Source organism: Equus asinus, chromosome 2, assembly GCF_041296235.1.
Source record: "Equus asinus isolate D_3611 breed Donkey chromosome 2, EquAss-T2T_v2, whole genome shotgun sequence".
Lineage (NCBI taxonomy): Eukaryota > Metazoa > Chordata > Mammalia > Perissodactyla > Equidae > Equus > Equus asinus.
Window position 1 is genome coordinate 120,935,027 of NC_091791.1, and position 18,014 is coordinate 120,953,040.

General features: G+C 42.8%; 1 protein-coding gene across 1 annotated transcript in view; it reads right to left on the bottom strand.

The window, feature by feature from the left end:
• The window catches only part of LOC106823927 (cytoplasmic FMR1-interacting protein 1), a 71,552-nt gene that overhangs the window by 43,422 nt on the left and 10,116 nt on the right, over positions 1–18,014 (bottom strand). Inside the window, 5 exon segments of the mRNA XM_070497117.1 lie at positions 585–751; positions 8,009–8,134; positions 8,983–9,105; positions 13,214–13,331; positions 15,731–15,822. Of these exon segments, the coding sequence (XP_070353218.1) occupies positions 585–751; positions 8,009–8,134; positions 8,983–9,105; positions 13,214–13,331; positions 15,731–15,822 (626 nt within the window).

Here is an 18,014-nt window from a genome sequence, read left to right on the forward strand (position 1 = left end):
AAAAATCACACCACACTGGTAACAAATATATTAACTACACAATCACAAAATGAAACCAGTGCACTGTGGGCCTTTGTAAGCTCCATTGTACAGAGATGTCTCTGAGAGACAACTTTATCTGAAAGGCTAAATATTGAGGGAAAACTAGCTCAAGGTTGCTACAGGATGTCTGCCATATCTGTGTAGTTTTCGACCAACTTATAGGCCAAAAGGAACAGACGTAAAAACACTGAAGACAACACACTGAGATGGGAGGTGGGAGGCCGGCTGCGTGTCCCTACAGGCTTGGTGATCAGGCTCTTTGGACAGATTTTGAGACACTCCCGGCCTGAGATAAACACGCCCTTGTCCCTGGATCTCCAGATAGCTCAGACACTCTGTACTTCATCTACTGTAGGTTGTTCAGGTTAATAACTGGAGCCCCTGCAATACATTTAGAGGAAATTCACCACAAGGGCATCGGGAAGTGGAAGAGAAATGTACTGAGCATATTTATGAAAATGCAACTCTATAGCTGTTGAAACCTAAGCTGATCCTATAGTTTTAGACATTGAATGCAGGGAGATGCACGCAGTGAGGCTGACCTCTGGATGACATTCTTCTTCTTCTTGATGGCCTGCCTGAGGGGCTCCCTGAGGGTGACCTGGGAGAAGTCCTGCAGCGCGGCGTAGACAGTGTGCCGGATGGCATGGTTGAACACGCTCTCCATCCTGCCCATCAGCACCTGCAAGCCTTTGATCATGGCGATAACCTGCAGGGGGAACACAAGACTTTCAGTGTGCTGGAGGGTGATAGGAAACGGCTCCGTCTCAGGCAGTGCTGAGCTCCATCAGCTGGCACACTCCCGGGAGGCTGCCTCTCCCTCTGCATGGCCCTTCTCTTGGCTTCTTGCATTCCTGCTCTGCAGCTGCTGTCCTGTAACCATCTTCCCAAGAGCAGCTCTGTGTCATCAGCCATCCCCACACCTGCGTCTGATTCCATCAGACCATGAGCACCTTGAAGACAGGGATGGATCTGCAGGCATGAGCTAAGAGGAGTGTTTGTAACTGACTCACAATCCTCCCACATCCCTAAGGGCACACCTCCATGAAGGACTTCAAAGGAGAAGAAAAAAGTTTTAGGAAAGCAAATATGTTACTATCTGGAAAAGAAAAAAGAAGTTATAAGAGTTTGCAGTCGAAATCCCATCTATTAAACAATAATGGCACACTGAATTAATATGCATAAAAAGGCCTGAAAGAAAATGCATAAACTGCGTAAAGTTCATCTCTGTGATGGCGTCATGGACACTGTACTGTCCTCATTGCACATCCACGTTTTCTGTTTGTTTACTTTAGGGATTTGTTTAATGAATCTGTGTTGCTTTTCTAATGAAGGAAAAAAGGGAAAACTTCTATTTAAAAAAGTAAATTCTCTAATTCAAATTCTAATTGAACTAAATTCAAAATCACGCCAATCTGAATGAAAATCAAAATACTACATATTCAAGCTTACGGGATGTACAAAAAGATGAGCTGAAAGGTAAATTTTGAGCTTTAGATGCACATACTAGAGGACAAAAAAGCCTGAATATAATACTAATCTAATATTCACCATGAATTTATAAAAAGAAAAACAAAATAAATCCCCCCAAAGTAGAGGGAAATGAATATCTAAAAGCAAAAATTAATGAAACAGAAAACAAGCATATAATAGAGGTGATGAACTGAGAAAAAGCTGTTTTAAAAATAAATAAGTTGACAAATACCAAGCAAGACTGATCAAGAGAAAAACAAACAAGTCATGAATTACCAGCATTAAGAATAGAAAGGGGGCATTACCACAAAGTTGACATCTATTGGGAGATTATGAGAGTATACTGGCATAGGGAAGAGAAGTAGGAATCCAGAAACAAACCCTCACATTTACAGTCAACTGATTTTCACCACGGGTGTGAAAACAATCCAATGGGGAAATATGATCTTTTCAACAAATAGTATTGGGACAGCTGGATATCCACACGCCAAAGCATGAAGACAGTGTACTGTGCAGAAAAGGGTTAACCCAGCAGGCCTGGGATGATTAAACCCTGCACATTCCTGAGAAAGGCCTGTCTTCAGGTCTGGCCCTTGGCTAGCTCCTAGGACGAGCTCTGAGCCACAAGAAGATTCTGCCTGAAAAGAGTGTATGCGTGTCTGTGGCTTTGGGCCAGTGGAGCAGCAGTTTGACAGACAGTTGATGCTAACAATGTGGTTTATGGTGAACCCTGTTTTTGCTCTGGGGTTCTGGAGTCTGAGAAGCGGAGGTCAGTCCTGTGGTTGCTGCATGCCTGACCCCAATAAAAACCCTGGCCACCAAGGCTTGGATGAGCTTCCCTGGTTGGAAAAACTGCATCTGTTGTCACTCATCATTGCTGGGAGAATTAAGCACATCCTGGGCACTTCCACCAGTAGGGGACACCTGGTTTCTCCTGGATGTCACCCATGCACCTTTTCCTTTTGCTGATTTTAATCTGTGTCCTTTTGCTGCAATAAATCATAATCTTGAACAGAACTGCTACTTAGTCCTGTGAGTCCTTCTGATAAATCTAGCCTGAGGTGGTCCTGGGGACCCCTGACACAACCTTGACCTCACACCATTAACAGAATCAATCCAAAGGGATCATACATTTATACATAAGAGGCAAAACCATAAACTCTTAGAAGAAAACATAGGAGTAAATCTTTGTAACCTGGGTAAGGCAATAGTTTCTTAAGATATGACACCAAAACTACAAACAACAAAAGGAAAACAGAAAAATTGAACTTTATCAAAATTAAAGACTTTTGTGCTTCAAATGACCCCATTAAGAAAATAAAAAGACAAACCACAGAATGAGGGAAAATACTGCAAATCACATGTCTGACAAGAACTGGTATGTAGAATATATAAAGAACCCAATAATACAAAAACAACCCAATCGAAAAATGGGCAAAGGAGGGCCAGCCCTGCGGTGTAGTGGTTAAGTTTGCACACTCCACTTTGGCGGCATGGGGTTCGCAGGTTTGGATACCGGGCAAGGACACACACACCATTCATCAAGCTGTGCTGTGGGGGCATCCCATATACAAAACAGGGGAAGACTGGCATAGATGTTAGCTCAGGGCCAATCTTCCTCAGGCAAAAAGAGGAAGATTGGAAACAGACGTTAGCTCAGGGCCAATCTTCCTCACCAAAAAAATAGCAGGGGGGCAAAGGATCTGAATCGACATTTCTCTGAGATGCACAAACTGTCAATAAGCACATGAAAATATGCCCAATATCATTAGTTGTTAGGGAAATGCAAATCAAATACCAAAATTAGATACCATTCCACATCTAGCAAGGTGGTGAGAATAAAAAAGACAGACAATAACAAGTGTTGGCCAGGATTTGGAGAAAGTGGAACCCTCATTCACTGCTGGTAGGAATGTAGAATAATGCTGCCACTTCACAAAACCATCTGGTAGTTTCTGAAAATGTTAAACATGGAGTTACCATATGACCAAGCAATTCTACTTGCAAGTGTATCATCAAAAGGAATGAAAACATGCATCCATACAAAAACCTGCAGACAAAAGTTGCAGCAGCATTAGGCATAATAGGGAAAAAGTGGAAACAACCCAAATGTCCATCAGCTAATACACGGATAAATAAAACATGATATATCCGTACAACAGAACATTATTTGGCAATGAAAACAATGAAATACTGATACATGTGTGAATCCTGAAAACACTGTTAAGTGAAAGAAGTCAGTGACAAAAAGCCACATATTACAGAATTCCATTTACACGACATGTTCAGAACAGGCAAATCTACAGAGTCAGAAAGTAGACTGGTGGCTGCCTAGGGTAGAAGGGAAGGGAGAACAGGAGTGACTGCTAGTGAGCATGGGGTTTCTTTTTGAGGTAACAAAAATGTTCCAAATTTGATTGTGATTCCACAACTCTGTGAACATACCAAAAAAGCACTGCATTTTACATTTTAAATGGGTGAACTGTATAGTATGTGGGAAAAAACACTGTGCCAAAAATAAGACGAAAATTTATTATGAAAAACTTAATGCCAAAACATTAGAAAATTTAGAAAGATTCTTAGAAAATCCATGAAAATACAACCTGCCAAAACTGATACAAGAAGAAACAGAAAATCTGAATGCTGCTATATATAGTAAAGAAAGTGAACGTTTCAAAAACCATTCCATGAAGGGAAAGTTTTGCCAGTAAACGTTAGCAAACATTTGAGGAAGAAATGACATCTTACACAAACCACTGCAGACAACAGAAAAGAAGGAGTACGCCATGAGTCGTTTTTTGAAGCTTCATCCAAAAACTAGAATGGAAGCTTATGACAAAGTAATGCGGAGACTGATGTCAGCATCACGGCAAAGTGAGCTCTTCGCTTACTCTACCCACTAAGACACAATGAAAAGGACACTAAAAAACCAACAGAGGACATTCACACAACATAAAAGACATCTGAGAAACCCATGCAGCCAGATGCCTGAAGGTGGAGGTGCTGGAGCACCCAGAGGAAGTAGAAGGAGGTAAGGGGATCTCCTCTCTCTCCCCCAAGGGCAGCGACCCAGCGCATGGGAGTGTGCGCGGCTCTGAGACGTGAGGGGGAAGGGGGAGATCTTTACGAGAACACCTTCAATCTCCAAGGTCCCTCACAGCCCTTGGGAAAGCCCCCCACAGAGATGGCCAAGCTACTCTGGGGTGTCCTCATAAAGCCAGCAACCCAGGGGAGCAGACAGCAAGGGTAGAGCAAGAAAACCCCTGGGATCGTGCCGGAAAAGAAAGCGCCCCTCCCTCTGCCTGGAGCTCCGGCTCAGCCAGTGGGACAGGGCACTCAGGCATACATTAGAAAAAGAGCAGCTATGAGCGAGCAAGCTGGGCATCGGGGGGGCTCAGAATACACAGCTCTTGACCCCCACCCAGTGGCAGCAGGTGGAAGCTGAGACCTGATACTATCACCATGTGGAGACACAAATCCATGCCATCAAACAGTATGAAGAAATATATTAATACTCCAGACAAGAAGGAAGATGACAAGCAGCCAGAAATCAATCCTGAAGGCAAAGAAATTTATAATTTACATGACAGAGAATTCAAAGTAGCTATCATAAAAACACTCAATGAATTACAAGAAAATACAGATAGTTCAGTACAATCAGCAATAAAATTAAAGAACAGAGGGAATTCCTCACAAAAGAGATTGAAACTATAAAGAAAAACCAATCAGAAATGGTGGAGGGGAAAAACACAATGAATGAGATAAAGAAAAATCTGGACTGCCTGAATAACAAAGCTGATATTATGGAGGAGAGAATTAGCAGTCTGGAGGACAGAAATTCAGAAAAGCTTCAGATGGAGGAGGAGAGAGAAGTAAGACTAAAAAGAAATGAAGAAATTTTCCAAGAAATATCCAACTCAATTAGGCAATACGACATAAAGATTACAGGTATTCCAGAGGGAGAAGAGAAGGAGAATGGAGCAGAAAGCATGTTGAAACAAATAATAGCTAAGAACTTCCCAAACCTGGGGAAGGAGCTGAAAATACAAGCGAAAGAAGCTAATAGAACTCCTAATTATATCAATGTAAAAAGGCCTTCTCTTGGGCTGGCACGGTGGTGCAGTGGTTAAGTGTGCACGTTCTGCTTTGGGGGCCCAGGGTTCGCCGGTTCAGATCCCAGGAGCGGACACAGCACCACTTGACAAGCCATGCTGTGGCAGGCATCCCACATATAAAGTAGAGGAAGATGGGCACGGATGTTAGCTCAGGGCCAGGCTTCCCCAGCAAAAAGAGAAGGATTGGCACCATATGTTAGCTCAGGGCTAATCTTCCTGAAAAAAAAAAAAAAGAAGATCTTCTCCAAGGCATACAGTAGTAAAGCTGGCAAAAGTCAATGACAAAGAAAAAATATTAAGGGCAGCAAGGCAGAAGAAAACAACTTACAAAGGAACCTCTATCAGGCTTTCAGCAGATTTCTCAGCAGAAAACTTACAGGCTAGGAGAGAGTGGAAAAATATATTCAAAATTCTGAAAGACAAAAACTTTCAGCCAAGAATACTCTATCCAAAGAAAATAACCTTCAGACTTCATGGAAAAATAAAAACTTTCCCAGATAAACAAAAGCTAAGGGAGTTTATCACCACAAGACTCCCACTGCAAGAAATGATCAAGAAGGCCCTAAGACCAAAAAAAAAAGAAACGGGTTTACAAAGCCCTGAGCAAGGATGGTTCAACATCTGCAAATCAATCAATGTGATACACCACATTAAAAAAATGAAGAATAAAAACCACATGATCATCTCAATAGATGCAGAGAAAGCATTTGACAAGATGCAACATCCATATATGATAAAAACTCTCAATAAAATGGGTATAGAAGTAAAGTACCTCAACATAATAAAGGTCATATATAACAAACGCACAGCCAACATCATACTCAATGGGGAAAAACTGAAAGCCATCCCTCTGAGAACAGGAACAAGACAAGGATGCCCACTCTTGTAGCTCTTATTCAACACAGTATTGGAAGTTTTGGCCAGGGTAATTAGGCAAGAAAAAGAAATAAAGGGGATCCAAATTGGCAATGAAGAAGTGAAATTCTCACTCTTTGCAGACCTGATGACGGGTGGCTTCTGGAACCCTACAGCAAATACAGTATATAGTGAAACATTGAAAGCTTTCCCTTTCAGATGAGAAATGAGACAAGGATGCCTGGTGCCTCCTATTTAACGAGTAGGGGTCTTACCCAGTGTGATTTTAAAAAAAAGAAAGATGCGAGAAATAAAATTGTCATCATTTCCAGATGATATGATTATGTAAGTAAAAAATCCCAAAGAATCTATGGGTACTTTATTACGATTAATAAGTCAGTTTAGATAAATTGATAGACATAAGGAAAACTACAAAAAATAATTTATATTTGTAATACCAGTGACAAATATTTATAAAAACTTAAAAGTATACCACCTGCTATCAAACACCTAGAAATAAAGCTAACAAAGGATGTGCAGGAGTGTTACACAGATTATAAAAGACAAATTAAAGAGAATCTAAACAAATGGAGGGATATATCATATTTATAAAAGTCTCAATATTATGAATTTGTCAATTCTCCCCTAAAATGATCCACATAAATTCCAAAAAGTTTCACTGGGATATGAAAAGATGAGTCTAAAATTTACATGAAAATACAAAAGGCAAGAATAGCTGAGGAACTCCTAAGGACAGAAAGACTTGCTTTACTATACCCAGAACAAGCAATAGTAATTAAGACAGAGGGGTGTTAGCACGGGACAGACACAGTGGCCGATGGATTAGAAGAGTGAGTAGAAACACACCCACACACGTATGGTCACTTGTTCACAATAAAGGTGGCAAGCAGAGCAGGGGGCAGGCGAAGTGTTTCAAAAACTAACTTCAGGTGAATTTCAGACCTAAACGTGAAAGCAGAATAAAACATCCAGAAGGCAGTGGAGGAGAATACCTTGAGGACCTTACAGCATGCAAAGATTTCTTAAACAAGGCAGGCAAAGTTCAACTACAAAAGAAAAGAAACTGGGTGGCAGTGAAATGTAAGAGCTTCTGTTCATCAAAAGGCTCATGAAGACAGTGCATAACTGAGGGAGCCACAGCTGACATGTGTGAGAGCAAAGAGCTGGTGATTCAACAGCTGGAAATGCTGGAGGAGATGAGGGGCGCTTCTCTCTCAGACTGCCAGGGTCATGTCGTGTCCTCTTGCATTCCACACCAAAAGCTGCTCCCCCTCCCAGATGCTCACGAGCAAACCCCTGATCTGCCCAGGGGAGCTGTCAGTGCAGACACCAAGAACCTACTTTATCCTGTTCTGAGAACTGTGATAGATGCAAAGGGTTACCCTACATAAAAGTAATGACATAAAATGGGCAGTTTTAGTCACATTTTTGCCTTTGCTTTTGAAAGGGAAGACAGTTTGAGGCCAGAGTCATAGGAGGAAGAGAAAGCAGACAAACCATACCTCCACGAGGGCGAACTTCTCCTCGCTGGTGTAGTTGTAGCGGGTGGCGCGCTCATACTCCTCAGCGTTGTCAGGGCAGTCCTTGTTGGAGTACTTGTCCGTCGGGTGCACAAGTTTCCATGAATACTGGTGTGGTCAGAAAGGAGGAAGACATTCACACTGAACGAACAATGCTTAACTGCTTGTCTCACTCACATGACCTTCACCAAAGCTACCGAAAGGTCAGCCTTGTAGTATTTGCAGAGTCTGAAAGTCACACTCACTCACACACACACACTACGCATGCGTGCACACACCACGCAGACACACACAGAGTCCATCTCCCTAAGAGTGCAAAACATTCTGGCCATGCGACTTTGGGTTTAAGAAACAGACCAGAGGTTTAAGAAATACATCAGACAAAACGGCCTGGATATTTTAACTCTCTAACACTCTAGGCATTTCATCACCGTTTAAAAAGAGAATTAGCTATTCAAATGATCATGTACTCATCCAATATAATTTTGGTCTGATCAAAATAAACAACAAAAGAGAAAACTCTCTATGACTTATAGGTATCCAAATCTCTACATGGCATCAGAAACCATTTTACTAATACTAAACAAAAAAAGTGATGGCTAGAACCCCACAGAGAAAATATTGTTTAAATAAAAGAGAATTAAAAATCATCATAACAGTACTTAAATTTAATTCTATAAAACGTTTTAAAAGATGAGGCCCTTTATTTGTAACATACATACATGCAATGTATGTTGAGTCATCTTAGAAACATTTAAATTGATATATATTCTTATTTCTAAGGCCAAAGCTAAAAAGCCAATGTTTTCTTGATCCAAAGACCAAAGTTAATGCAGAACAAATATCATTTAGTCAATTTCTTGGAGCTTGGGAACAAAAGCAATTCTAACCAGCTGGAGGTTGATGTTCTTTTAATTCCCTGCATTTCCAAATAAAAGCAAGCACAGAATGCCTACCACTTCCATCACATGGGCGCTCCACTGAGACAGCAACTGCAGGCCCTGCAGTGCCAAGTCGAAGAGCTTCCGGTACTCAGCATCTGTCTTCTGAGCCTCCTGGCGGCCAGACCCTGTGACAACCTAGAGCACAACAGAAGTATCAGGAAGATACCCCATATGCAGAAAAACCACCTATGCATTTACCCCGTGACCCACCAAACCCACTCTAGGAACCTACTCTAAAGGTACATTCTAAAATATGAAATGATGTGGGCACATGTAGCAACAGGCTGGCATCCACAGAGCCCCCAATGATGAATGCTCTGTAGCTCTCAAAGCAAAGAGAAAAGATGCTGTAGACTGTGCTGGATGAACCTCCGGGGCATGGTGCTCAGAGAGGCCTGTGCACAGTATGTTTCCACTTGCCAAATAAAGGAAAACGTGCACATCCTGTGTATTTGCTTATATCAAATAAAACAGATTTAAGTATAGTGACCTACAGGGCAGGGAGGCACAGGGTGGAGGGGAAGCCAGCTTCTCTGAGCATGCCTCCTTTGAGACATCTGACTTGGGAACCACATAAACGGTATATACTACGACATAACATTAAATTAGGGGGGGAAGGGATCCCTGAAACTCAAAAGCAAAATGAAACAATGAACTGAACTGTGTAATAAGTTGGCATCATGGCCGCACAGTGGGGCCATATAGCATAAGTGTCTGATAATTGACTTTTTTTGATTATAATGTAAGTGCCTGACATTAACCTTTTGATTGCCAAGGGATCCATTTCAAAGACATCCATCTCAAATAAACACACTGCCAGCTACACAACTAGATAAAGAGCCAGGCTGCTCCACCCATGCAGTTCCCCTTTTAGAGAGCCCTGGGTGACCCAGGGGACTGGATGCGCTGACAGTTAGTCTTTCTTTTTTGTAATGCAAGTGCCTCACATAAGCTTTGATTGTGTGGCATCCACTTCAAAGATAGCTGTCTCAACAGACACACTGCCAGCCACATGACCAGGTAAAGAGCGAGGCCACCTGCCTCCCTAAGGCTCCTTTGCTTTAGAGATCTTAGTTGGTTTCCATAAGCAACCATTTGGGCCACTTGTTTTTTCTCTTCCCACGCTTTACATTCCCACTCTTACGTTTCAAATTCACCAATAAAGAGTGAGCCCATGAAACACTACGCCCCTACCCTCAACTCCAATAAAAGCAGAACCCCAGGCCCACATGCATGCTCTCTTTCTACCCTCAGGCTGCCACAAGTAGCACAGTTCCAAGAGAGTGTCTCAGCATCACTATCAATAGGCTGAGACCAACACAAAACAAAACACTTCAAGCGACTTTGAGAGACAGTGAATGAACAACCCAGAGGGAGAAATCTAAGGACAAAATCCACCGCAAAATAAATCTTAAACAATTTTTGGTAATTGTATTGTTATTATAATATAACATAAAGTTATATATTACGATATAAAACTATGTTGTTTCTAGTAATTATATGATTATTAGCAGTGCCAGTATTGCTATTTTAAAATTGCTGAGTGTATCTTGAGACATCAAGTCAAAATTTGCAGGAGTCATTAAGAACCAGTATGGGAAAAAAAGAAAAAGAAAAGAACTGAAGTAGATTGACTTCAACACAGTACTAAAAAAACCCTTGATTTGTTATCTTAGATGATGCTAGGGAATCAATTATTTTAACAATTGATACGTAAAGCAAAGGAATCCAGCTGTGACCTTGTCTCTTCTGGAGGAGGGATCCCACAGAGTAAGGCACAGCTGGTATGAGGGCTGAGGAGGAGGGCAGAACTAGAGTATCACCCTTACAGGTACACGCAGCTAGGCAGCAGACAACGCTGCCCGCATCACAGAGTCAGCCAGACATTCCAGCGGTTTGCGGCATGGCCGACGAAGGGCCGAGTGGGCTGAGAGAAGGGAAGCTGAGTCTGATCAGGTCTCCAGATCTAACTACCAATGTATAGGAAACACGGGACAGAAGTCATGGCAAATGATACCCCAGAGAGTGAGAGAGATGGAGGGGGACACATCTCCAAGGAGACACATCAACAAACTGCAGTGTCTGGAACTTAATTTGGATCCTGAGGCAAACAAATTTGGAAAAATAGTGTGTGTGTATGTATATACATATGCTTGTATACACAGTGGAATATTATTCAACCATAAAAAAGAAGGAAATCCTGGGCCAGCCCAGTGGCACAGCGGTTTAGTTTGCACGTTCTGTTTCAGCGGCGTGGGGTTTACAGGTTCGGATCCCGGGTGCGGACCTACGCACCACTTGGCAAGCCATGCTGTGGCAGGCGTCCCACATATAAAGTAGAGGAAGATGGGCATGGATATAGCTCAGAGCCAATCTTCCTCAGCAAAAAGAGGAAGACTGGTGGCAGATGTTAGCTCAGGACTAATGTTCCTCAAACGAAAAAAAGAAGGCAATCCTGCCATTTGTAACAACATGGATGAACCCTGAGGGTATTGGGCTAAGTGAAATAAGTCAGACAGAGAAAGACGAATATTGTACAGTCTCACTAATATGTAGAATCTAAAAAGTTTGGTAGTTTTAGCTCTTACAATTAGTTTTATGATCAATTTTGAGTTGCATTTTTTGTATGGTATGAGGAAAGGGTCCAACTTCATTCTTTTCTATGTGGATTCCCAGTTTCCCCAGCATTATTTGTTCCCCACTGAGTATACCCTCATCAAAAATCAACTGACTCTACAACCCTGGGTTCATTGCATCATTATTCACAATAGCCAAGACACGAAACAGCCAAAGTTGCTGGCGGCCTAGTGCTTAAGTTCAGTGCTCTCCACTTCAGTGGCCCAGGTTTGGTTCCCGGGCTTGGACCTATATTTTTCTGTTACTCGCCATGTTGTGCTGACAGCCCACATACTAAAAATTAGAGGAAGATCGGCACGGATGTTAGCTCAGGGCGAATCTTCCTCAGCAAATAAATAAACAAACAAACTGAGTAAAGCATTCAAAGGTCGATCTCTTTCTTCTTGTTAAAATCATCATCTTATCCTGAAGGTACTACACTCAACAGCAAAAGGAAGATGACAGGAACCATGCATGCTGTTAGATGCTCTTTTTGGAGTAAAAATCAGCTCTACGTGTTGTTTGAGAGCTTCCCATGAACTCGGTTTACAACTACATCATGAAGTCTCAAGGGGCTGCTCCCCATCTCTACCCTAAGGGCTGTGCTGGCCGCTGGAGAAGGGGTGAAGTAAGGCCTCCTCACTAGGGAGTCGGCCACCTACCAGGGGTCTGCTGGAGGCAGCACATGCCCTAAAACATCTGGGCTGTCTTTCAGTCATTCTAGTTGTATGACGACTAGCGTTTGGTGGGTGGGGGCAGGGGTGCTCATCATCCTGCAATGGGTGGGGCCAACGCACAGAGCTGTTCCCCACAAATGTTAACGGTCCTCCTGAGAACCCTGAGGTACCACAGTCTCACAAACCAGACCTGTGTCTGTGGCCCCAAGTCCCCGGGTTCCTCTTGACTATTTGCAGAACCCATACCACTGACCACTGCTTTGACCTTGCTGCCTTGTCTGCTAAGATATGAGAAGTGCCATTCCCAATGCTCCTCCACACTCACACACCCCTCCGGCACACCCCACATACTGGCAGGGCTAGCTTGGAGTCACACTTGACAGGTGGGGATAACGTGATCAGCCCAAACAAGGACACAGGAAACCCAGCTGCAAAGCCGAAAGGAATTAACAAGGCCTGAAGCCGAGGAGATAGTGCTTCCTCCTACACCCAACTCCAGGCCCTCCCCTGGGCACCAGGACGTCCTCCCACCGACCCAGCAGCTCCTACACGCCTCTGCCTTCAAGACTTCCTGCCTCTAGGCACGAAACGGCCACAAGCCATAATCACTCCTTTCCTGAGGCCCTACCCTCTCTCTTCTAGCAGCTTGGAAACAAGACTAGACTAGGAAACAGACTTAATTCATGGTCTTTCCTCAAAGGACTGAAAAGAAAAGTCCTTTCTTTTGGGACCTCTATTACATTTTTCTGAAAAAAGATCTACAGGTGAACAGATAAAAACGATGCTGACTGCACTGCCATCCATTATAACGAGTGCTTTTTAAGTATTCGTACTCAACTATGCTTCTCAAAGCAATTAACGTCAGTTTTTGGTTGCAGAGAACACAGATGACATTCTAGGGCCATCTGTCCTCAGGTGTCAGTGCGGGCGGGCGCAGAAGGCCCACTCACCTCACTGTTGCTATAGCGTGCCAGCTCTGAGATGAAGCGCATGTGGTCCTCCCGGATCTGGATCATCTGCTCACAGATGTTGTACTGCGGGCTGCTACTGGAAGATGTGCACGTCCATCTGCAGTGAAGGGGAAATGTGTGTCACCTGAGGGCACTTGCACAAGGCTTATGCAGCACAACGCTGGGTGCCCAAGAACACATGCATAGCGTGGGAGAGGAGCTGGAGGCTAGGAAAGAATATGGAATTCTCAGCAAGGAAACAGAGCTGGCCCAGCCCCCTCTCCCTGTGTCAGGGTCACTGCCCTACCTTCTCATATCTGTATTTTGGAAAAGGAATTGTAATTTCTCTATAATCAATAAACCATTTTCTAAAACGCTGAGAGATGCTGCTGGATTTAGGACAATGCATCACCCTTGCGAGGATCTCTTGACGTATCATTGCAGAGTTGGCAGGAACTATTTCTTTATTACTCACATGGGAAAATATAAGCTATAGTATAGAAACAAATCAGCCAAAGACTCAGGAGCAAAAGTTATCCTTACGGGGAGAGTTGAAAACTGACATCATCTGGAAGTTAGACACTGTCACCATAACTACCTATGTGCACAACACACCATTTCAGCAGCAAACAGACACAATTTAGTGGGAAAGAAGTTTATTAAGAACTGAAACTGCTGGTGCTCTTGGGCAGAAAGCATGGATCTTAGGACTTAGACGGCTGCCCCCTCACATGTAGCACCAGTACTCTCTCTGTGTTTTTAACAAGCTGGTCTCCTTTTCGTGAAGGGATGGAATACAAGTTACCACTTTTTGAGATGATCAGTGCACTGTCTCAAGTAGTACCTCTTTCTCTTTGATTCCACTACAGGATGATGGGATGATTATGTTGGCATTATCCCAGGCAGCTCCTCAAGTCTGCAATGAGCGTGCAAGGCACAGGCTCTGCACTGGGATCCATTCTCAATACACTTGCCTCCCCTGCAGACCCCCAACAGCATATCCACCTCAGGCAAGGCACTGGAGCCCAGAGCCTGATTGCTGGCATTGGCACACTCTGCATCTGCCCTTTCTGGGGCCAGATGCTGGTGTGAGGCTCTTGGGCCAGGCTCCCAAAGCTGATTGCTATATGCTCAGGCACCTCCCAAGGAAGCTGTGAAACATGGGCATTATTACCAATTAAATGCTATAAGCTTAGAATAAATCATATTAAAAACAGACAATAAGTGCACAAACTCATGGTTTCCTGATTCTCTTACTGACTTTCCATTACTTATGATCTAGAGCTAATCCCTATCTGTTAGGGCAGAAGCATCGTGTAATGAATGTCACGCTGTCAGCCTGAACTCAGTCACAGCCGGACATTCACACCATGGACATCAGCTCATGTTCCAAATCAGAGTTTGAGGTGGTACTGAAGCACAAAGAAGTTTCAGCTTAATGAACTTAACATAGAGGAGAGTGAGAAGTCATCTAAGAGTGGATCACATAGCAGATTTAATGGCAAATATATTTGGAAATAAACTAGCACAGAGGTTGGCAAACTACAGCACAGGTCAAATGCGGCCAGCTATTGTATGGGTCTAGGGCCGTACAAATGGTTTTTACATTTTTAAAAACTTGCTTAATAAGACAAAAAAGAAAAGAAAAAACAAACGAGAATATGAGACAGAGACCACATGTGGCCCCCGGAAGCCTAACGTGTTTACTATTTGGCCTTTAAAGAAAAAGACTGCCAGCCTCAGAGTGAACAGATTGAGATGCAACTGGTTTTTCAAAATCATGGTTGAACTTCGGCCAGTTTGGCTATGGGTGCATGCATTTGACAAAAGTCAGCAAAAGCATCCTATGGGACTCACCCGCCTATGTGGAATCTACAATAATACCTTAACTGTGAGCTACAGATCCTATATGGCAGGGTTGGCCACCTCTCTCTATATAAGACCAGAAAGTAAATACTCTAGGATTTGTGGGCTACACTGTCTCTGTCACATCTGTCACATAGTCACATTGTCTTATTTTAAAAACAACCCTTTTAAAATGTAAAGATCGTTCTCAGCAACAAAGACTTTCCAAAAACAGGCCTGGGCTGGATTTGGTCGACAGGTTACAGTCTTGTACCCTCTGTAAGATACACGCAAACATCCCACCCACAAACAGGGCTGCTTGTTAAGAAGTGACCAGCAGACCACAAGGCCCAGAGAATTTGTTAACAAGTCTACATTTCAACCAGCACTATCCAAAAGAATTCTCTGGGATGATGGAAAAGTTCTGTATGTGTGCTCACCAATACAGTAGCCACAAACTATTAAATATTTGAATGGCTAGTCCACTAAGAAAATAAATTGCATTTTTTAATGAATTTAAAGGTAAACAGCCACACATGGCAAGGGCTACCACATTAGGCATTCAGTTCCAGAGAGTTGAGAATGGCAAAGGTGTTATCTCAGATAAATGACTAGAGTTATTAAACGACAGTGAGGCCACAGCAGAATGCTCTAATGGGCAGCTTGTCCTACCGAGATTTATTTTCCTCATAGTGCGTGCTGGTCTTGATGTATCTTGCCAGTTCTATTTGCATGTCCCCAAACAGTGGAACCACCTGGAGCTGCTGTATTCAAAGAACAAAAAAAACAGGGTCATTATGTATGTTTAGTCACCAAATACATAAACACAAGAAGAACGAGTAATAGTAATAATTACTATGCATTGAACGCTATTTCTGCAAATCATTTACTGCAAAAAAGTTGTAAATAACTTCTACATGCACTTTCGGAACAAAATACAAATTAAGAACCAACATTCATAAAACCAATTCAAATATTAAAATTAACCTACCTTTTGCTAGATCTATAGTTACAAAAAAATCAACTGCATTTCTATATGCAAGCAACAATTAGAAAATGAGGGGCCGGCCTGGTGGCACAGCGGTTAAGTGCGCACGTTCTGCTTCGGAGGCCCGGGTTTCACCAGTTCAGATCCCGGGTGCAGACACGGCACCGCTTGGAATGCCATGCTGTGGTAGGCGTCCCACATATAAAGTAAGGAAGATGGGCATAGATGTTAGCTCAGGGCCAGTCTTCCTCAGCAAAAAGAGGAGGATTGGCAGCAGTTAGCTCAGGGCTAATCTTCCACAACAAAAAAAAAAAAAAAAAAAAAAGAAAGAAAGAAAATTTAAAGAGGAACAACTTCCAATAGCATCAAAAAAGTATGTATGAATACATGAACAAAATATGTACAAGACTTCTAAGCAAAAATACCACCAAAAATTCTAGAGAAAATTTAAAATTCTAAGTGAATGAAGAAATATATCAGGTTCATGTATTGGAAGACTTGGTATTTTTTAAATGTCCATTCTCACTAAGTTGATCTATAGATTCAATGGAATTCCAAACAATATTCCAAGAGGAAAACCAGGCTATCAGTAGTGTGTGCCTGTGTGCTTGTGAAAATCAGCAAGCCAATTCTAAGATGTAGGTCGAAAGGTGAAGGGATGATACTCAAGGCAATCTTAAAGAACATAACTTGACGACTTCTTGATATGCAGACCTATTCCTTTGGAAAACTAAGACAGTGTGGCCCTGGAGCACAGATGGAAACCAGTGGAGAAAGATAGAGAAGCTAAGACAGTCACACACATGCAGACACCTGCTTTATGACCCAAGTAACACGGCAGGGCAATGGGAGAAAAGATAGTCTTTGCAATAAATGGACAGGGTCAATTGGATATGTATAATGGGGAGGAAAAAATCCAAGAATGTCAACCCACTACCTCACAGCATGCACAGAGGAAACTTTCAAGGGGATTACAGATCTAGATGGAAAAGGAAATGGTGACACGTCTAGGAGGTAACACAGAAGAAAATTCTCATGAGCCTGCTGTATACAAAGATTTCCTAAAGTGGACATTAAAGATCGATATATTGGACTACATTAAATATTGAACAGAAGTTTACCAAATGACACCTTTAAGAAAGTGAAAAGGAGAGCCACATAGGGGAGAAGGCATGTATTTTAGAACACATGTATCCAACAAAGGACATGGACCCAGAATACACAGACTACAAATCAACAGGGAAAAAAGAAGTAGAGACTTGAAGTGACACTTCACCAGAGAGAACACACAAAAGGCTAACAGCATGAAAAGTCACCAAGGAAACAGCGACTAAACTGCAGGACATGCTACTGAGGAAATCATAAGGATGGACATACCCTTCAGGATGCCCCTTCCCCTCAAAAAGTGACAGTGCCAAGTGTTGCCAAGGATGTGGAACAATGGGAATGCTCGTTCATTGTTGGAAGGAACACAAATCTGCACAACCATGTGGGAGAGTCGTCAGGCTGGATTTACTACCAGGACCCGCAACCACCACCCCCCACCTGGTATATTCCAACAGAAACGAGCACAGACGTGCACTAAATCACAGCAGCCAAAACCCAGAAACAATCTCACGTCCATCACAACAAAATGGATAAATAAACTGCAGTCTAATCACAAGAATTGCTCCACCACAATAAAAACCTAAGGACTGGAGCTGCAGGCTCCCACAGGGATGACTCTAACAAACAGAGTGAGTGAAAGTGGCCAGATGCACGAGAGAGGACATGGCTTGATCCCCTTTCTACAAGGTTCAAACCCAGGCAACACTGGTGCACAGCAGGAGGCAGAGAAGCCGCCTCTGTAGACAGGAGTGTGAGCGCTGCCAGTCAGCATGCCCCATTTCCTGATATGTGTCATGGTTATAGGGGTTCATCTCCCAAATTTCAAGTGGTATACATTTCAATAAAAACATTTATCTAAAA